At 39.2% G+C, this 22,227-nt stretch overlaps 1 protein-coding gene and 1 non-coding gene across 2 annotated transcripts; both read left to right on the top strand.

Annotated features, from left to right (window-relative positions):
* The first annotated feature begins 678 nt into the window (after window positions 1-678).
* On the top strand, window positions 679-8,056 carry LOC147870738 (calcineurin-binding protein cabin-1-like). The gene is made up of 8 exons (XM_087342064.1): window positions 679-813; window positions 2,586-2,775; window positions 3,313-3,458; window positions 3,935-4,048; window positions 4,378-4,542; window positions 6,013-6,111; window positions 6,678-6,784; window positions 7,560-8,056. Exons 1-8 carry the CDS (start codon window positions 682-684, stop codon window positions 7,606-7,608), a joined length of 1,002 nt encoding a protein of 333 aa, XP_087198190.1. The 5' UTR covers window positions 679-681; the 3' UTR covers window positions 7,609-8,056.
* A 6,122-nt stretch (window positions 8,057-14,178) lies between these two features.
* LOC147870737 (U5 spliceosomal RNA) lies at window positions 14,179-14,292 on the top strand. The gene has a single exon (XR_015533207.1). It is a non-coding gene; the product is annotated as a U5 spliceosomal RNA (small nuclear RNA).
* Window positions 14,293-22,227: the final 7,935 nt, after the last annotated feature.

The raw sequence follows: 22,227 nt of genomic DNA, 5'->3' as shown, positions 1-22,227 counted from the left end.
GACCAAGGAACTGAGTACTGGTTCTGTGGCTAGAATCATAAATTCTGTTTTTACCATAATTAATATTCTCATTCATGCATTGAGATAGTACAGGATCCATGCCTTTGACCCAGGCACAGTACACTGTTTGAAATATTCTGGAATGTTTTTAACTTACCACATATGTTATAGGGATTTGCATTGGTATGATGTTGAGACTGTTCAGCAAGGAGAATCTGTTACATCACTGTTAAAGAAAGTGCAGAACTTTTTCTCTAGACCTGCAAGTTATAAATGGATGTATGTTCCTTATAGAATACATAATATTCGTTACTGTCCAGAATGTAAATTCAGAAATGGAAATTTTTCTTCCTCCAGGTTTCCCTATTTATAACACTGGTTAGACTACAGTGACAGAAAATGAAAAGTAAAATAATATGCTTTTAAGACATGCAACCATAACAGGTATTGAAAGGACTTGGCCTTGAAGGTAAGATTCCTAGAGTGTTTTCACAATGGATGTGTAAAGTCATCTTATGCTCCGTTTTGAGAATGTTTTGTAATTTGAAGGTAGTTCTCTTGCTTTTAATGCATACAAATTGTCAAACATGTGTGCATATAATCTTCTTTCCCAGTTGACGGACCGCAATATTGGCAGCTCTCGAGAAACCTCTTTTGAGCAACTCATCATGTCAGAGACAAATGGTAGAGGTGTGGACCTTGTTTTCAACTCCCTCACTGAGGAAATGCTGCTGGCCTCTGTACGCTGTCTTGCCCATCGAGGACGGTTCCTTGAGATTGGAACATTTAATCTTTAGAAGAACAACACTATTGGTATTGTAAAAATTTTACTGATTTCACATGGATTCATTATAGCTTATGCATTTGTTAAGTACTCTAAAACAATTGATAATGATTTACTCTTTACTGTACTTGAAGCTACTGATATAAAAATGCTTAAAATAGTTGTTCTCTATTCGTTACACAGTGCCGTGCCCTTCACACACTGGTGTACTTTGTTTGGAGCAGTATGCACCTATTGTTATCTTTGCTTTGGTGATTGTTCAACTTCATGAACAAGAAGTATATCAGAGAGTAAATGAAAGTTAGGTTGTCGAATTAACTAACTTCATAGCGTATAAGCTATCTTAAGAATTTGAAAACTGCTAATGTGGCCAAGAATTTACCCTGTATATAAGGAACCTTAAGGTTGGTTATTGTGTTCATAAGAACCACCCACTTTCACGTATTCTGATCCAGTTGGATAGCAAAAAAAAAGGGCGTGTAGGTTTAAATTTGTTAATTCTGAAGATGAATTATAGTTGATTACAAATACTAGGAAATTTCCCATCAAGAATGGCAAAAAAATTTAAAGTCATACTTAAAAACACATTTTCTTTATTCTTTTACAAATCACTGTATGAAAATTTAAATTTAATGTTTTTTTAACAAAAAAATCACTATGTATCTTTGCTTAACTAAGATTGTAGTATGATTTAATGTAGTACAGTCTTAAACATGATTTTATATCTAAGTTGTAACAACTGTGCTACACTGTGTACATGCACATAGTAGGACGCCCTTAACAACATATCCATGGCTATAATATTATCTCATAGAGCCCAAAATCTCTTAACAGGAAATGATCACCAACCAACCAATAGTGTGCATCCCTTCCAGATGCGGGGTGATGACTGCATTACGACCATCGCATCATTGCGATGGACCAATTGACTTTGAGCTCAGCTTAAGGCGCGTTCCCGCCGTTGTGGGGGAACGAATCAGGTCGCAGCTTTTAAGCCAAATTCAATGACAAATTACGTAATGCAGGGGTATTTAAGCGCGATCGTGGTTGCGGGGCGCTCTCTAAAGTTTTGGTCCTTCGGTTGAGCGGGGGTGTTTTTCTTAACAAACGTACGACAGAACAAAGGAACAGCCGAGCCATCCAGCTGCCTCCGTGAATAGTGCTTAAAAGATATATATGTTCCTGCGCGTATTAAGGAAAAATAAAGTGTCGTCGATCAGTGCAACACAGAAAGACTTTGTTGTCCATTTGTGTAGAAACCTGCTCCACCTTCTAATTCCCGTATATTCCCAGGGAGTCGGAAACTCGTGCTCACCGACAACCTCTCACCATCATCAACAATCCCTTTCTGTATCTTTACATATCCCACGTCAAGAAGCTGTAATCATATGAGCAAACCAGGCTACGACTACGAGTATACTAAACAAGCAGTGTGACGTGTGGTGGACGGAAAGGGACGGTTACAAGTCACCAGGGAAAGGTACCTACTAACCTAACGTAATTAGGATACGACAGATATTAGAAAGTTTGAAATGTATGAACTGTGTTTGAATCATGAAAAAGTTTGTACTCTCAAAGACTAGACCAGCAAACGAAAGACAGAAGTAAGGGGGGGGGGGGAAACAACAACAACAGCATTCACAGTAAATGTGAAACATGACTGTCGGAAGTAACGTTCTTATAAAGAATCCATTATTATCACAGACGTTTAGGGAATCAAAAATACAAGCTGTATCATACTTAACTTCATCATAAATGTTTTTTTCAAAACTGAGGTCCTAAGGCATTCTTCTCCCAACAGGCGCGCTACCTTCAGGACCACAGAGTCCCTCAAGTCCCCTTGACTTGGGTGCGGGGCATGCAGTTATATCAGTTCTACCTGCCTGATGAACTGCCAGAATTTGATTCCTACCGTGTCACTAGCATCACCGCTGATGTTGAATGTCTGCTGAAAAGGATTGCCTCTCTGATACCTCCTCATTATAATCCAGGTGATATATTTACTATTACTCTGATTTTTAAAAAGAAAAGCAATTTTGTAGGACAATATCTGCTGTCTGTGATAGCCACTTTAATGACGTGGTTGACTTCGTGAAATGCAGAAGGAATATCTTCATGTTGGGTCGTACTGTAAGGCCATATACGAAGGATTGTAAGGCAAACTGTAAACGGAACTCCAGTTTGCCTCCGGCCGTCTTCACCATCTGAGAACGATCAGCGTGCGCAGCCCCCTGCTGTGTGTTTAAATATTTCACAAATGGTCCCGACCCCGCGGCGACACTCAAAGTGTCTCTGATCGGGATGCCGTCTGTTCGCCATACAATATCGCAGCATCTGCAGAATTCTGTGCCCACATCTGCCAAGAGCTGGCTAGCCCACCGTGCATGGTATTCCATTCTGACACTTCGGTACCGGTAACAGCGACCACACGCAAGGGGCTCCACAATGTTGACGTACCTGCTTCTGCCCCATCTATATCGGCTACTGCGAGCACGTACAGAACTGATATGAATTTGTGTTGCTTTCAGCACATCTGGTGGAAAAAGTGATGGCATATATCGATGGGACGAGCCCGTCTTTTCCCGTGTTGGGAGATGCTCGTAGTCAGTTGCCTCGCTCCATGTCAGCGATCTTCTACCTCTTGGCTGACTATTATTTCAAAGTTAATGAATGGGTAAGTAGTTGATAAGATATGTGAATTGTGCTTCCTTTAATCTTAATTTCTTTGGATTCTCTTTTTGAATATTCTACCTTCCTTAATGCCCTCGCTTCACTTCTGTACTGTAACACCAAGACAGACATTTCATTACAAAACTTTGTTAGCATTTCTTCCTTGATTTTGTCTTCAGTGTCCTTGTAAGTATGAAGCTTGTAATTTAGTCCTGTCAGTAACTGCTTCAGGTCGTGTGGGGTAATTCCTGTAAAACCCATATCTTACTTTTCTGTACTGAAATTTTAAAATTGTGCCATGCACATGAAATGTTCGACTCGAACACGAACCTTTGAAGTTCCTCTCCAGAATTATTAATGGACATACATAAGTGTTTGTGGAAGAGTCCTTAGTGTTATCTGAATGATTTTGACACCGATTATTGCCGTGCAGTGTGGAAACAGTGAACACAAGGTTAAAGTGCGGAGTGTCTGTTGCAGGGGAAGGCAATTAGGCACTACCTGCTGGATGTTTGTGTCAATCCTGTACGCATCGACTCCTGGGCAGGAATGGCGCTTGCTCGTGGGAGTCAACTGGAAACTAAACTTAATTCTGTAAGTAAAATATTTACAGTGCGTTCCACTTAATGTAATCACTTTTGCAGGATGTGCATGAAGTGAATGCATGTGTGTGGCTGGTCATATCTGTCTGCGTGATTGAACTTGAGACCCACTGGATGGATTTTGATGAAATTTGGTATGGACTTATGCCATTGGAGTGTACTCTGACTTGCCAACTGCATGGGGCAGAGTCCTGAGACCAGTGGAGTGCCACATGGGAAAAGCGGATCCGCCACTGGGAGCAGACTCCTATGTGTATAATTTTGCTAGTAGCAATCAGTATTTTGTAAATAGGTAAGGTTCAACACAATTTTATGTCGCAGTGTGAACCATTGAAGAGCGAGATGGACTTTTTGCGTCAAGCGTCTGCTGCTCAGCGTTGCTTTCAGCGTGCTCTGGATATTGAGGCGAATCATTCATTGATGTGGATCGAGTACGGCTCCTTTGTCTATATGGTGCATTCCTTCTGTTCCCACCTGCTTAAACAGGTAAGATAAAAGAGCGTTTCTTGTAGCTGTAAACTCGCTTTTGAGCTTCACTGAGAGCAAGAGTCGTATAACAAGTAACTGAAAATGCTGTCCACTGTTTGATGCTGATGACGGAGGATGTACGCAATAGAATATTCTCAGGTGATTGGTCTATCAGTTTGAAGCAGAGGTACGATTTATAATCTCCACCATCAGGGAATGGTGTTTATTGACACACACACACACACACACATTTACAGATTCACTGGGGCCTACATTTGTGACAACCATTGACCTTTGAAGGTTAGGTTACTTATGCAGAGTAAAGTATAAACTCATGTCGTCACCATTAAGCTCACTGATTCAAAACTTGCAAAAACAAGTTAGAGTGACGCACTTATATGATATTTTTCTGACCTTCTGACATGCATAGTTTTTTCTTCAGAAGCAAGATGGCCTTTCTGAATGTTATTCAACATTCTTGTGAACCTAACCTAACCCTGCTGTGGTTTCTTGGAGTATGTTGGTGAGCTCTTCAAAGTCAGTCCTTGCACCTCCCAGATCATCTTTCAGTTGTCCCAGTATGTTAATACTCTTCTTGTTCAGCCACTGCATTGTCTTGATGTTATTTGTGGTGAGAAACTTGCTGATATCTCCAGAGGAGGAATGCGTATGAGATATTGTGACCATGCCAGTCTTTTGCTTCTCTCTCTCTCTCTGGTTTATCTGTGATGTGCTATAGCCATCTTGTTGGAATGATTTCCATCGATGTTTTATTTACCATTCAGACTTGGCCCAGACGCATTTGCTGTAGCAGAACAGTACAGAAAGGCAATTCAGAGTGAAGTAGGAGAAGAGTCAATGAGAAACATTTTAGGAACCATGTGAGTAGGAAAGTAGGTGGAAGAGTTTTAGTGACCCAGTGGTTGAAAGTGTGTTAGTTCTGCTGAGTCAGTCACTGCTGGTGAGGCTTAGCAGTTGCTTGATGAAGGTGTCTGAGTGGTAGGTCTGGTTAGAAAGGTGATAAGAGTCTTTACTCGGTCTGTACACATCTTTACAGTTGAAGTTTTGAAGGTGCTCTCTTATTTCAGTGGTTTCCCTGATGGTGCAGGTGTGACTGATCCTGTTGTACATGCCCAGTTCTTGATTTTGGAGTTGTCTGTCCTCTGTGGAACCGAAGCAGACGACTCCAGACTCAAAGATTGGCGTGCACAAGATCCTCTGCTAATGCAGTAAGGTTTACTTGACCAAATGGGTCTTCATATCTCCACCAGGAGTTGGGAACACATTAGAGACTCCAGACTGGAGATTGGCTGTAACAAAACTCTCCACAGAGATGAAACACTGCGTCATCTTTGACAGACAGAACAGAAGACATAGCCATTATCTGCACCTACAATTTCACATCATCAGGGAAGCCATTTAATTAACAAAACATTCTCATTATTGCATTGTAATTTTTGTAAACCATTGAACACTGTGTGTCTGCAGGAAACAGACAGCCTCAGCCTGGAGATGTTTGAGATATTGGAGAATCGAAAGGAGAAGATGTTGGACACGGCAGAGAAGTGTTTCACCACTGCCAGCAAGGTCAGCGGTCAAGTGAATCTTTGTTTGTTGTTTCGCTGTTCTGAGTGTTTTTATTTTTAAAATTGCAGATGTAGGCCATTTATCTCATATGACTAACTCCATGGAGCAGAGTTTATCGTAAGAAGCTCGTAGTCTCTCGGGTAATGAAGAAATTCCCCATCTTGCGTGCGATCGGAAGGTTCATTATCGTGATGACCAAGTATGTACGACTGGCCCCTGACCAGTCCATTCCTAAGGAACTATTAAAAATCTATTTTAATATTATCCCTTATCCAAGCCTTTGTCTTCCATGTGGTCTGTTCCTTTCAAGTTTTCTGACTAAAATTTTGTATCTATTTCTTATCTCTCCACGTGTTTACCCATTTGATAATTCCCTTTGATTTGTCATCAAAATACAGAAAGGCAGCTCAAAGACTAGGTATGCTTCGCCCTGTCTTTAATAGGAGAAATCGCATGTCCATCGGAAATGGCGTGCTGTTTTGTTAGACGGTCATATGTCCTATGATAGATTATACTTCAGCTATAATTTTTGTGGCTAAAATATCAGGACTGGTGTATGTTGACAGATATGGTATGCTGCAGGAGAGGATTGTGGAATACAAGATGAGCGCTGGGTAAAGTGGCAGAGAAGAGAGACCACAATCCAAGAGTTTTCCTTAGCCATTTTGCAAAGGTAAGAGCAGTAGGCTTCCTTGGTGTTTTTATAAATGGATTATAATTATTCTTGGTGTTGTGAAATAAGAGCCCGGTTAGAGTCAGAGGTAAAATGATCAAGAGAATGGGGTTTGTGAGTGGGATCCTGGGAGGGCTGGCAGAGATGGCTTTGAAACTCCTCCACAGACGACGCGAAGTGGGAAATGCCCTCAGGCAATTTGTCTAGGGAGGCAGGATTGGACTGGTCTGAAACTTTCCTGTCGGCAAGGTCACGAGTCCCGTAGGTCAGCTGGCATAGGCGCATCATAATCCTGGTGTACTGATTAGGAAAAATGTTGTCAGCCCAAATGTAAGTTTCTATTTCCTGGATCTGATTAAATTTATTGCACAAGGTTAACAACTCACCAGAGGTTTGATGGAGTCCGAGGCGGACGCGTGAATCTCGCTGCCTGCTAATCACCTAAATATTCTTGGAGGCCGGTGACCTTCCGTATGTTGATCTCATATTCCAGCTCATCCTTCCTGAGGTAGTCCAAATTCGGAAGTGCACGATCCATTGTAAAGATGATAAACAGCTGACAGATTAACAACAATTCACAATAATCAGTACAAAAGAAAAAAATGTGAGTGCAATAACAGAAGACCTTGAGTTAGATAGAATCACAAAACCACGCTCTGTGCTACCACTTGATATGCACAAAGGCCCAGAACCCTTGATAAGAAAATGGTTTATTAACAAACTATGAACTGAACAAGAGTATGCCTGTTGAATATAGACGCGACGTTTATTGCAGGCTTGCGAACACCTTCATCAGACGCAGGCTAGTTATGCCCGTAGGATAAGCTACAGTAATCCACAGAACTTGGCAGTTGAAGCCTTAGAAGTCTACTATAGGATCCACGCTTGCATACTTAAATATTTGGAGCAGAATGAAGGCAGAAAGCTCGATGACAATTTGAAGACGCTGTTTGAAAAAATGCTCAAGGATGCTGCCGCAGGACCATTCATGGCTTCTAATTTGAGAGAAATAGAAGGGTAAGCGTGTTTCTGTGTCATAAGCTACCGTATTGCTTATTAAAGTAACTTGCAGCAGGTGTGTTGTATGACAGCCTTGTGAATTAGTTTTGTTAGAGTACCCGAAACTGTTGTCAAGTCTTTTAAATTATAGATTCCAACAGAAAGTGAGTGAGCGAAAGAGTGATTCATTTGTGGAAATTTGCTTGTGTTTATTGATTGTAGCTGCTAATTTTAACATGTCTTTATCTGAAATAAACATGATTTTCAAATTTTTTTATTTTTGTTGTAATACTATGTGGGGGCTTTTTAAATGTTTGTGGAACTAGGAAGTTGTTTGTAATAAACTGAGAATTTTCTTTAGTTCCATATTTGTAAGTATTCTCTTAAAATGTCTCTGTTGTTTCAACAGGTTTATAATTTTCTTTCGTATTCCGTATTTACTTGCTTTAGGAAAGCCGAGAGTGACGAAGAAACGACCGCCCGTGTCTTTGGATATTTTCGAAGAGGTCCCATTTACAAAGAAAGCACGTCTGGATTTGCCTCTGGTTAGATTATTATTAAATATAAAGCACTATATATAGTAACAACTGTGAGCACATATTTAAGAATGCCTCATTGCAACTTCTTTAACAATTTGTAACCCAGTGTCAGCTGGCAATTGACGTGACGGCGTTACGCCACTGCAGCGCAAAAGGTTGTAATATTTTACTTCTTAATACAACGTTTGCAAGTTACTGACAACAACAGTTACGTGTGTTCTTATTGGTGGTCAAGTGTAGGAATTGAGGCAGTGGGACACAGGAATAAACAGAATATGGGAATAGCTGAGGAGAAGAAGATTAATTGATCCTTGGGATTTTACTCGGGGGAAAGCTGTCTGCCACCTGACCAGCCTACTGCTTGCCAGGAAATCAGTGGATTATGTTCAGTACACTTGGCAGGCTCACTTCATATCTCAACAGAAAATTGGCTGAGATCATGAAGGGCACTCCTGTCTTCTACAGATGTATCTGTCTCAATTTGACGTGCATTGTGTAAGTACACTAGCAATATGATGTATTAGATGTGCTTGTCATGTGATAGAGTTAAGTCTGTCCAAGAATATGTGGCACTGTTTATCATTACAATGCCCTTTGTAACTTGGTTGTTGTATTTCTTGTGGTATAGCTCTTTTGCAAGATGTTTGTTAAAATATTAGAGTGTTCGAGCTGTCTGTTAGTAAAGATTCCTTTGCATATGAATCTTTATCAGAAAAGCTATCAGACTGGTAAACATTTATTGACATATATTGAGGTTGACACTGCATCAGCACAAATTTTTTTTAAGTTGAATGGTTTATTGAGGACCACTACATGCTTAAACCTTAATTTTTAATCTTCACTATTGTCTCTTTAAGTGCTTGAATGTAAGAGACAAGACTGCTAAGTCGTGTACATGTTTGAAGCAGATAACTTTCGCATGGACCCATTGCAAATGCTTTACGATTATTCATATGAGTTATTTACCAGGAAGCATGGGATGTCTGAGCTAGAGTAGAAACACAGTTTTTTCACCAGGTTTAGAAGCACATGCTGAAATGGAAGGGAGAGGAATTTAAGTGGTGTAGCTCTTTTGCAGGATGTTTGTGTTCGAGCCATCTGTGAGTGAAGATTCCTTTCCGTATGAATCTTGGAGGTAGAAGGTACCTTATTGATCTTGATATTGGGTAGTCAATCAGCATATGATTATCATGTTGAAGGGGTCCCGGGATCTTAATAAACATTGTGACCACAATCCGAAATTGTTGTGTAGACACGCTGTCAATTCAGTAATCAGCGTGCACTAAAACGCATATCGTAAAACTGTTTATTGACGTAATGTCAGATATAAAGGTATTGTTTTGTGGAATGGCCTCTGTGGTAAGTTGCATTCTTTATTCTGTTCTGTTTCTGCTTGTTAAAGTTGTTTCATAGAGATTGCTGCTGGTGTGTCATGGAGAGATGTTTCCTCAAGGTAAGGCATTTTGGTGCGCTCTCCTTTACTTAGTGGGGAATCCCCACGTCCACAGTACAGAGTGTCTAAGTATTTGTGACCAGGTTGGTGGCCTCAGCACTCTGCCAGTTTCTCATAGTAACTAGCTCCTTAGCACCTACAGTCATCATTCCATCACTTCTGCATGATGTTCTGGCAGATGCATTTCTCTCCTAATCTTCTGTGAGCGTGGAAATGAGCCTTTGTAGAAACAAATTTCTTGACTAGCTGAATATCAAAGTATTCAGAGAAGGTTTTGCGTCATGGACGTGTTTAATTCGCCATTTTGCAAGCAGGACGTGATCAAGATATTTCCTCATCAGCACAAATCTAAGGTTGCCAAGGAGACAAATATTACCAATTTAATGACTCAAGCCTCAACTTCGGCGCTTGTTTCCACACATTTGCTCGACATTTTTTAGAGCGGGTTACCTTGGCATCTCACTAATTGTTGAATACCTATGTACGCGCATCTAATTATAGGGCTGATACTAACCAAATGTAACACAGACGTAATTAGCTATAAGAAGATGAAAGGGGTTTGGTAAGCATTTTGTAGTTATTGCAAACCTTTTTATACATTTTCAAGATTTCCATCACCAACTGTTTTGATATGGGCGACAGGAAGTCTTTATCTTGTCCACTGAAGACAAGTTTATTGTTTCGTCTTCAATTACATGCACAGCTGCAAATGGCCCGCTGAGGTCAGCACGCCCGGACTTTGAAGGGTCAGAGAAGGTTGTCAACACTGCATCTTTCAAATTACACGACATATTATTTGCAAATGATATTTTATGAAGCCAACTAATTGACTATATGGCTTACCGAACCCGAAGGTTCATCACCGAATTAACCAAAGCCCTGTCCTGGGCCAACAAAATCCAGGTTCCTTCAACTTCTGTCTCCCATAGATCCCGCCTGACATTATCCTCCCATCTACGTCTAGGTCTACCCAGCGGTCTCTTCCCTTCGGGTATCCCAACCAGTACCCGGTGCACACCTCTTGTCTCATCCATGTGCGCTACATGCCCCGCCCATCTCATTCTTCTCGACTTAATCACCCTGACAATATTGGGGGAGGAATATAAATTTTGAAGTTCATTATGCAGTTTTCTCCAGACCCCATCGTCTGCTCTCCTAGGCCCAAATATCCTCCCTTAGAGTGAGAGACCACGTTTTGAACCGATGCAAGACAACTGGCAGAATTATTGTTTCGTATATTATAATCTTCAGGTTCTTAGAAATCAGTCGTGAAGACAAAATATTTTGAACTGAGCAGTAGCAGGCATTTTCGGAATTTAGCCTCCCCCTAATTCCGTCGTGAATAAATTTTGATTTGTTATTGTTGTTTCATTGTTCCGTAAACCCGCGTACTATATAGTAACAGTATCAGAACTTTAACCTGATTTTCGACCACTTTCAAGGTCACTGACAATTTATTCTGGCCGATTAAACGCACGACGTCGCTTTCATTGCTATCGTAAACCACGTGCACTCTTAGCTTCGTGTTGTTGATGATGTGTCCGTGCTATGAATGCTTTTACGAAATCTTGTGACGTATTCGAGTATGGTGACCAAAGAACGTAGAAGCGAAAATCAAGGTAATGCATCGTGGAGATGTACTTTGTATGTCGACTGTTGAACGTTTGAATACAGTCTCGCGAATAATGGTATACGTTGTAAGTGTGCGCGTAGATGTGGAAATGGAGTGCTGACAAGAGTAGGTTTTCTCTCTGCGTTTCTGATAATGTCATCTCTGGTCGCGACGACGATGGCGCCATCATTCTACTTCGTGTGTTTGGGATTGTTTGACTAAGATATTTTGTTGTGACTTCTGCTTCTGTTTTGTAGCGTGATTATTAATCTTTTCTGTATTTGTTAAGAAATATTGAAATAATTTGCTAAGAGCTTAATATTTTTTATTACATTATCATTTATCTTTATTAATGAGGTCAATATTTCTGTAGAATGTTTCCCTGATTTATTTCTTTCATGTTTTCCAGACTGCTTTTATTTTGTTTTTTTGCTCGAGGCTGTTTAGTCTGGTTGTCACATTTAATCTGATTTAGACCTCGAGAAAGTAAGTATCTTATAATATTTCGTGCAGTGAATTTTCATTACTTGGTTGTTCCACTATTGACAAATTAGGTAATCTTTTTTTATCTTTGTGATCCAGTCATTCTTTTCAGATATTTTATCACTGTTTTGGTGGTGAAACTTGCTTATACATTTTTAAGAGATTATTTAGGAATGTGTTGAATTTTGAATCTACATCAAGGCTGTTTAATACTGAGTGCCAATTTTCATTCGATGCGTTATACATTCTTTAATAGTGTCTTCATTTCTGAGTCTGATTGATATTCTGTACTTATGATAACTGGAGATCGACTTTTTTATTATTAATATTACTAGAAGTCATACATCTTGATCAGATGGAGTAATTTTGGATTCTTATGGGGAAATTAACTATTGCCATGACATTGGAAGATGCTAGTCGATCATTTTACACATTTTTATGGTGACTTTCAATAAGATAATTTGTATTGATGATAATGGGACCACAGTTGACGATGTTGTGCTGTAGGTTTAAAAATGTAATTTATAATGCTTTGTAACTTGTTTAGGAAAGTCAGCATTGCCAGTGGGGGCTCTATGTATAGCTAGGACATATATGTTGGAATGTTTAGATTCCAATTGCACAATGCAGCATCTATTTCTTGTTATTTTAGTGACACAATGCATTTATCTAATTAAATTTTAGGTTCTTTTTGGCAATAATACTTGCACCTTCTTTTACCATATTTCATCTAGAGTAAGTACCTCCAAAAGTAACATTTTCAAGTTTACCTCTGGTGTTGTGTTAAACACAGATTAGGGTGTGTACTTATTATTAATGGACACTGATAGTTGATCAGTTTTGTTTGAAAGTCCTCTTATGTTATGATGGTGCACCACAGAATTGTTATCTTGATTGTATTCTGAATTTAGAACTGGTTTATTAGCATTGATGTAGACATCTTTCAGGTATTTGGTGACAGATTTGGGCTTAAGCCTAAAAGAAGGGTTAGATCTTACATCAGTGATTACAGGTATCCAGTTTGCACCTAATCTAATTAGCAGTGAGTTGCACAAGCTTCTACTTGCCTTCTGAATTAAGTTGTAATCCGTGTCTGGTATGATCATTCCTATTTCAGGATGAATTGTCAGTTAATCCAATATGTGATTTGTCTGCATTGCAAAGGGCACACTCAAGTAGAATATTTCCACTCCCCACCAACTTGTCTATATTGGGCTTGTCATGGTTGCAAAAGGAAAGTACTAGAAATCTGGTGACTTTGTAGGTTATGATTGCGTAATGTCATGAAAGAGAAATTTATGGGTTTTTACTTGTTCAATAAGCTCCTGATTATGAGTGTTTGGAATATTCATGCATTACTTCTTTTTTAAATAAGCACAGGTGAAATAGGCCTTCAACATCTTACTTGCCTGTGGGGTGGGGCTGGGGGTTCTAAAGAAGATGGATGAAAATCATAATAAAATTCAAGTGACAGTAAAACAAAGGCTTCGTGTACTTAGGAAATTTGAGAACAAAGAATGGGCAACAGAATTTATAATAAAAGTATGTGATAGGGATTGAGTGATTCCATCCTTGAAAGAACACCATATACCTTGCTGACCTACTGATGGCGTATTTTGGGCATAGTTTTCTGGGAGTCCAGTAACACTGGTTTGATTATGGGGTAAACTTTCTCCAGAGCTAGTAAGAAATCAGGAAATCAGAAGTTCATGTCATGGTGTGTGCTATGAGAAGTTTTGAAAAGATTGACAGTGAACTGAAAAATGGCTTCAGAGTGGTGCGTGTGAAGTGGACTTCCGGCACATGACAGACGGACATTGTAAGAGCTGCCGTGAGACAAATGACAGTGAAGTTCATGCTGTCATGAGGGAGAGTCTAAAGAGATTTCAGAACAAGTGAGCATTACAAACTGTTTCGTAAAAAAGGTCTGTTGTGTAAGAAACGTTAAGCAGTTTGTGAAGTTCTGTGAATGCACCAAACAAAATAGTTTGGATTAACTCTCTTTTTTTATTATCTATGCATCTTCTACCCTTCATTAGCCCTGATAATCAATACAACAGGTGGGAAAGGGAAATTCTTGAAATCTCTTAACTTTTTTGGTTATGGTTGTAAAAGAAAAGTTGTTTAACTGTGATGTCTTCGTTATTATTGTATAAAATATGAAAGACATTTTCTTGAAATCAGTTTGGCTATTATTCTGTAATTCATACTCATGTAATTCGTATTTGTTTCAACGTAAATAATTACACGTTTCCCCAGCGCGTGGGGTTTTATCTAATTTTTTTTCTACATTATTTAGCTTATTTAAAAACTCTGGTTTCCCTACAATAGGCATAAATCTTTTGCCTTTTACTAAAGTTTTCTGTTGAGGGGAACATATGATTCATACTGTTTCATTCTTACATTTGAATTACTGGTTGATTTTTTTAACTTTGTTGTATTGAGAATGTCAGAACAAAAATGTCTACTCTGCAGTTATGAGATCTAACGTAATATTAATCTCAAACACTACCGTGTACTTATCAATTCACTGTTACAAATTCCATTGCTCATCTTAAATCCTAGATGAAAACTTCTTGTATGTTCTTTCTACATGCTGTATGTTCACAGGTGTGGGGTATGGAGGGTCATCGGAGGAAGCAAAAGAAGCAGCTGCTAGATCAGTTTTGGACAGGATCTTAGTTGCTTCCGAAGAGTAAGTGCTCATCATTACTTCTCTCTGATGTACAGAGAATATTTCTTTCAGCACAGGGAACCTGTAAAAGTATGAAAGTAAACCACCAGGTGTATCTGAAGTCTTGACCTGATAACCGTCTGTCCTTTTGTTTGCTAGGAATTCTGACATCCCGCTCGACCCCAATTATATCACTAGATACTTTGTGTCTCTCTCGAAATTGGCCGTCTCCTTCTTATAAAGGAGGACTCGCTGAGCAAGGCTCATACACCTGTTCGTGTATTGTTACCAAACAAGAAGAAGAAGAAGAATATTTGAAGCTTGAGGAAACTGGTTAGTTGAGTCATAGCACTGGGTATACGAAGAGTGGTATGTTTGTGAATGTGTATGCTATGATGTGGTTAGGAATACCAATAGGTGATGATTTTGTGTCGTCATAGTAATCTATAATTTCCCTAGAAAATTTTGAAATTTTTTTTAATATTTATATGAACCTTACTGTTTCATTCTTACATTTGGATTACTGATTGATTTCTTAACTTTGTTGTATTGAGAATGTCAGACAAAAATGACTACTCTGCAGTTATGGGATCTAACGTAATATTAATCTCAAACGTTACCGCGTCCTTATCAATTCACTGTTACAAATTCCATTGCTCATCTTAAATCCTAAATGAAAACTGCTTGATTTTTCTTTATAGATGCTGTATGTTCACAGGTGTGGGGTATGGAGGGTCATCGGAGGAAGCAACAGAAGCAGCTGCTAGATCAGTTTTGGACAGGATCTTAGTTGCTTCCGAAGAGTAAGTGCTCATCATTACTTCTCTCTGATGTACAGAGAATATTTCTTTCAGCACAGGGAACCTGTAAAAGTAAGAAAGTAAACCACCAGGTGTATCTGAAGTCTTGATCTGATAACCGTCTGTCCTTTTGTTTGCTAGGAATTTTGACATCCCGCTCGACCCCAATTATATCACTAGATACTTTGTGTCTCTCTCGAAATTGGCCGTCTCCTTCTTATGAAGGAGGACTCGCTGAGCAAGGCTCATACACCTGTTCGTGTATTGTTACCAAGCAAGAAGAAGAAGAAGAAGAATATTTGAAGCTTCAGGAAACTGTTTGGTTGAGTCATTGCACTGGGTATACGAAGAGTGGTATGTTTGTGAATGTGTATGCTATAATGTGGTTAGGAATACCAATAGGTGATGATATTGTGTCTTCATAGTAATCTATAATTTCCCTAGAAAATTTTGAAATTATTTTTAATATTTATATGAACCATACTGTTTCATTCTTACATTTGGATTACTGATTGATTTTTAACTTTGTTGTACTGAGAATGTCAGACAAAAATGTCTACTCTGCAGTTATGAGATCTAACGTAATATTAATCTCAAACACTACCATATACTTATCAATTCACTGTTACAAATTCCATTGCTCATCTTAAATCCTAAATGAAAACTGCTTGATTTTTCTTTATAGATGCTGTATGTTCACAGGTGTGGGGTATGGAGGGTCATCGGAGGAAGCAACAGAAGCAGCTGCTAGATCAGTTTCGGACAGGATCTTAGTTGCTTCCGAAGAGTAAGTGTTCATCATTACTTCACTCTGATGTACAGAGAATATTTCTTTCAGCACAGGGAACCTGTAAAAGTATGAAAGTAAACCACCAGGTGTATCTGAAGTCTTGACCTGATAACCGTCTGTCCTTTTGTTTGCTAGGAATTCTGACATCCCGCTCGACCCCAATTATATCACTAGATACTTTGTGTCTCTCTCGAAATTGGCCGTCTCCTTCTTATGAAGGAGGACTCGCTGAGCAAGGCTCATACACCTGTTCGTGTATTGTTACCAAGCAAGAAGAAGAAGAAGAATATTTGAAGCTTGAGGAAACTGGTTAGTTGAGTCATAGCACTGGGTATTCAATGAGTGCTATGTTTGTGAATGTGTATGCTATGATGTGGTTAGGAATACCAATAGGTGATGATATTGTGTCGTCATAGTAATCTATAATTTCCCTAGAAAATTTTGAAATTATTTTTAATATTTATATGAACCATACTGTTTCATTCTTACATTTGGATTACTGATTGATTTTTAACTTTGTTGTATTGAGAATGTCAGACAAAAATGACTACTCTGCAGTTTTGGGATCTAACGTAATATTAATCTCAAACGCTACCGCGTCCTTATCAATTCACTGTTACAAATTCCATTGCTCATCTTAAATCCTAGATGAAAACTGCTTGTATTTTCTTTCTACATGCTGTATGTTCACAGGTGTGGGGTATGGAGGGTCATCGGAGGAAGCAACAGAAGCAGCTGCTAGATCAGTTTTGGACAGGATCTTAGTTGCTTCCGAAGAGTAAGTGTTCATCATTACTTCTCTCTGATGTACAGAGAATATTTCTTTCAGCACAGGGAACCTGTAAAAGTATGAAAGTAAACCACCAGGTGTATCTGAAGTCTTGACCTGATAACCGTCTGTCCTTTTGTTTGCTAGGAACTCTGACATCACACTCGACCCCATTACGTCATTGGAGACAATGTGTCTCTCCAGGAATTGGCCGGCTCCTTCCTATGTAGGAGGTGTTGCTGTGGGAGGCCTATACACCTACACGTGTATTGTGATCAAGCGACAAGAAGAAGAATATTTGAAGCTTCAGGAAACTGGTTAGTTGAGTCATAGCACTGGGTATACGAAGAGTGGTATGTTTGTGAATGTGTATGCTATGATGAGGTTAGAAATGCCAATAGGTGATGCTGTATGTTCTCAGGTGTGGGGTATGGATCTACTGAAGATGGAGCCAAAAGTGAAGCAGCAAAAGTTATTATTGACAAGTTGTTTATTGGTTCATAATAAGATTCAGATAATTGTACCTACAAGATGTCCGAAGTTGTGTTCATCATTTTTGTTTATAATCGTTGCAGCGCACTTATTGCATGTGCTGTAAATTTAATTTAATTTCTGGTACATTTTGTCTACATACAGTGAAACGTCTATCCATCGTTCCCGGATGCATCGTCTGTTTTGTTCGGTCCCGGATACATCCCATATAAAATAATGTTATATTTTCCCGCTTCTATCGTTTTATGGCATCGATCGTCTAAAAATCTTAGTCCCGGCCCACAATTTTCCCGCAATGATCGTTTCTGAGAATTTAAAATGCTGGGTTTTGAGATAAATTAATACCGAAAGACGCACAATGTTTTTGGAATACGCAGTAGCGGTAACATGTTATGTTGCCCAACCAGCACAGATTCTTTTGGAATGAGTGGTCAGCGGTGCAGGGGTGATAGTTGGAGTGAATGTCGGTGCTCATTGTCAGAAATTTTATGAGTTTAATCAGGGTGCACTCATATTTCGTTCCAGCGATGCCAGATGGCATGTGCAGTGTGAATTTCTTCACAAATGCTTTTATTATAAGTACAAAGGAAAGGCCGGCGACACTTTTCATTCTTCTGGTTCATCTCGTTTCCAGTGGTTCAGTGTCTTCTACAGCTACGTTTCGTTGAGTTCGGCAGTAACAGTACTTCCATTCTTACTGTTATTGTTCCAGTCTATACTTTTGTAGTTGTTCCCGTAAATATTTTGTTATTCCTGTTACTACTGTTAATTATTTTGTTATTATTCCTGTACCATCTCTCGCCCAGTAAAACAAGTCAGAATTCTTCTAGAAAGATTAAAAATCATAGAAGAAGTGGAGAAAAATGCATTTGAAAAAAGAATCGACTTTGCTAAACGCCTTGGATTAGCACCATCTACTTTAAATTCAATGATTGCAAAGAAGAAATAAATCCGAAAACAAACTGACAAGTGCGGTAATTCATGCAAAAAAAGGAAAACCGGAAGGAAATCAACTTTCAGTGAGCTAGAAAGTGTCCTCTTCACTTGGTACCAGCAATCGCGGGCCTCAGGAATTCCTGTTGATGGCAACATCTTGCGGGAAAAAGCCAAGACGATAGCCGCAAGACTGAATATTGAAAATTTTGCAGCGTCGAATGGCTGGATTAGTAGATTTAAAGAACGACATGGTATGGTCTACAAGAAGTTAGCCGGCGAAAGTGCTGCTGTGGATGTGGAAAGAACGGAGCTGTGGCTCGAGAGTCTGCTGGAGGGACATTTATAATGCGGATGAGACAGGACTTTTCTACAACGCCCTCCCGGATAGGACGCTGGCATTGAAAGGTGAATCTTGCCACGGGGGAAAACGTGCAAAACACCGAATTACTGTTCTTCTGTGTGTTAACAGTGACGGTAGTGACAAACGGGTTCCGATTGTAGTTGGAAAATCACTAAAACCGCGTTGTTTCAAAAACATGAAAAAACGTCCGGTGAAATATCACGCCAACAAAAAGGCTTGGATGACCACAGACATCTTTACGGCGTTCTTAAGTTCTCTGGATGCCTCCATGGGCACACAAGGCAGAAAGATTTTGCTGTTTGTAGATAATTGTGCCGCTCATCCGAAGGACACGACATTTCTACGAAATGTGAAAGTCGTGCAGTATCCAGCAAATTGCACGAGCGTTTACATACGCTTGATTTAGTCTTTCTTTTATGCGCATAATATTATTGAACGTGACGAGGAAAACATTTTGAATGTGGAAAGGTCTCTGTTTGGCTTAAAACGTAAAGTTTCGACAAACCATTTGTCCATTAAAGACTTTTTTGGTAAAAAGAAGTAACTTTGAAAGAGAAACATTGCTTTTTTTAAATTTTTAATGCTTTCCCGTATTCATCGTTTTTATTTCCCACCCCCGCCGAAACGATGCATCGAGGTTTCACTGTATATGCTTGAAAATGTCTGTTACGCACAGGCACAAAAATGAACACACAAATGGTACAATTATCAGTTCTGGGAAAACACCAATAATAACTTTAGGTGAGTGCCACTAAGAAATCTGTGAATCATCTCTTCCTATAATCCTGTCATCAGCTTGCTGAAATAAGCTTAACATTTCTTCTTTATGTTTTCAAGGTTATGCCTGCAAGCCTTGTTCACTAAAATGTGTGCGATGTTTACCAGTGTCTCTGAATGGATTTTAGCATTAAAAATGGCTGTCTTCAGCATTGTAGCGTCGTGTATTCTGGTGAAAGTTTACCAGCACGGCACTACAACCTGGATGACAGCCATCTTCATACTCGCCAATTTGAGAATCTCAAATCTTGCAGTTTATGTTTTATCTGTTTCTTAATAATAAGATTGTCATTCATTATTGTTGTGAGGTTTAAGTAAGCAGTAAATAATACTTAAAATGCAGTTTATACCTCAAAGGCAATTTAACGTGTGTCTGTTACGAATATCAGTTAGCTGTGCATTTGAGGGAAATTATCACTGTTTATTCCAAGAAAAATTAATGGAAAACAGGTGCACAGTATCCGGTTTGCAGATTACGAGGTGCGATCAGAAAGTTTCCAGACTGTGTCAATAGAGGGCGAACCGGATGTAGTACGAGCTTCTGCCGCTAGGGGGTGCGGCCTACAATCATAGTGAATCAGTGTGCCAGCCGGCATCATCGAATTAGCATTTGTTTCTTAGTTACGGGCGTTTTGGTAGTGCATTACACCGACCCTCCTGCAATTTCGGAATGGCGTGTGCATCACATTTTGCCAAAGACTCGCCAAAACGGCTACGGAAACCTATGAAATTCTAAAGCAAGCATTTGGGGAGTCCGCAAACTTTTGTGTGGCATTCACGTTTTAAAAATGGCCGAACCTCTGTCGATGATGACGAGCATTCTGGACGACCATCTTCGAGCACAACGCCCGAAAATGTTACGAAGATCGACGTCGTACCATCAACGACTTGTGCGACATTGTTGGGATAGGCTATGGGACCTGTCAGCTGATTCTAAAGGAAGAACTCCACATGCGACGCATCATGACAACGCGCCAGCACACACCGCCCTCAAAGTTCGGCAGTTTTTGGCCTCAAACACCATGGCTGTCATCCCGCACCCTCCTTATTCGCCGTGTGACTTCTTCCTCTTGCCAAAGATGAAAATTCAGCTAAAGGGAAGGAGATTTGAGACGATAGAAGAGATTCAGGCAGAATCGCAGATGGTGCTTGACAGGCTGACAAAGAAAGATCTCCAGGGATGCTTCCAGGCTTGGCAGCGGCGCTGGGAACTACTCCGAGGGTGATGGATGAATTTAATACCTGAGATAAGTGTACAGGTTTTTATAGGCGCAGTCTGTAAACTTTCTGATCGCACCTCGTACATTGCAATAATAGCAAATTGATAAGGTGAAATGAACAGGATGCTTGGAATGTTTAGCAAAAAACTAGAGAAGTTCCAGCTAAAAGTAATGAACTTGACAGTGACTGTCTTGTGGATATGGATATGGCATGATCTTACGTGTTTGACAGCTGTTGAGGCATCTGCAAATTAGCTGATGACAATAGGGAGGGCTTCTTGAGCCCATAGCACAGTATGGAGTCAGCATTTGTTTAGTAGCCTCGTTTCTGTGAAACAAGTGATTACTGACTGAAATGCTTCAAGCGCTCGTATTCACGCTGATTTTGATGAGGCGTTGTATATTTTACGTGCAGAAGTTTGGAAATTGCATGATCTGTGAAATAATCCTACAAAATAGACGATGCGGTACTTTTGACTGATTTGTGGATTTTAGACGATACTGATCAGGTCTTTCTGACACAAAGATCCAGATGCATTCATTGGTCTGGCTGCATTGATTATGTATTTAACAAGAAACAGCAGCGACATGTCGCATCATTCCCTGTAGGTTTCTGAAATGCTGGACTTTGCTCCAGATTGATGCTGCTGGTTGCCTGAGAAGATTTTATCACATTTAGTCACTGTGAAAGCTTCAAGTCATTTCTGACTGATGTTCAGTTTTGAAAAGTTTATCATTATCATACTTTTGACTATGTTATGTTACAAGTTATGTGATTATGTTTGATTTTCAAGAATGGTGATATAGGAAGTCACATTTTCAAATAGTTTATATGTATATATATATATATATTATTATTATAAAATTATGTTTGCTAAGAAAGCAAAGCATTACTGAAAGAGGGAACTTATTTCATATGTACATTGTTTTCAACAGTAACTAGCCAGTTAATGTGTTTAAAGCAAATATATATAATTACAAAATTATATGAGATATTTAGTAATATTACTATTTTCATGTATTACATGCAATTGATATGTATATGTGTCTTCCATGAATGAAAACTGATGGAGCAGCATTTTGCATTTATGTATACATGCATATATGTCTTTATATATGTACACCTAATAAGTGCATACATGCTTATACAGTGTACATGAAATGTGACCATTAAAAGTTTTGGAACCCGTATTTACAAATTTCATGGAGAATTGATTTTTGTATGTGAAGAATCTCTTATGTATGGGTGAAACCATGTGGATGGACGTCTGTTGAGTAGAAGTGAATGTTGCAGTTTGAATATCATAGAGTCGAGTTCTTTTAAGTATATATCAGGTTGCGTGCCAGAGACAAAGTTTTCTTAGTAATTAAAAGTTTGATCTCGTTTGCTTGACACAGAAGAAGAGGACAGTGCAGGCATCTGCAGTCACTGTCGTGAATTTGAATGCCTGATGATAATACACAAGATTTATATAGGAATTTGCTATTCTTGTATTTATATGCAGTCCTGTATGTCAAAAACAATACTGAATAGTTTT

The sequence above is a fragment of the Zootermopsis nevadensis genome, unplaced genomic scaffold (genome assembly GCF_977971745.1).
Source record: "Zootermopsis nevadensis isolate Lab colony 2312 unplaced genomic scaffold, Znev_1.0 Znev_ptg000205l, whole genome shotgun sequence".
NCBI classification, from domain to species: domain Eukaryota; kingdom Metazoa; phylum Arthropoda; class Insecta; order Blattodea; family Termopsidae; genus Zootermopsis; species Zootermopsis nevadensis.
Note: the sequence above shows the minus strand (reverse complement) of the source record. Positions and strands in the feature narration are given on the sequence as shown.

Coding starts and splice junctions, on each gene's coding strand:
- LOC147870738 (XM_087342064.1), top strand. CDS start 682: ATGGTAGAGGTGTGGACCTTGTTTTCAACTCCCTCACTGAGGAAATGC. Junction 2,776..3,312: donor ACCTCCTCATTATAATCCAG/GTGATATATTTA, acceptor TGTTGCTTTCAG/CACATCTGGTGGAAAAAGTG. Junction 4,543..6,012: donor GTTCCCACCTGCTTAAACAG/GTAAGATAAAAG, acceptor GTGTGTCTGCAG/GAAACAGACAGCCTCAGCCT.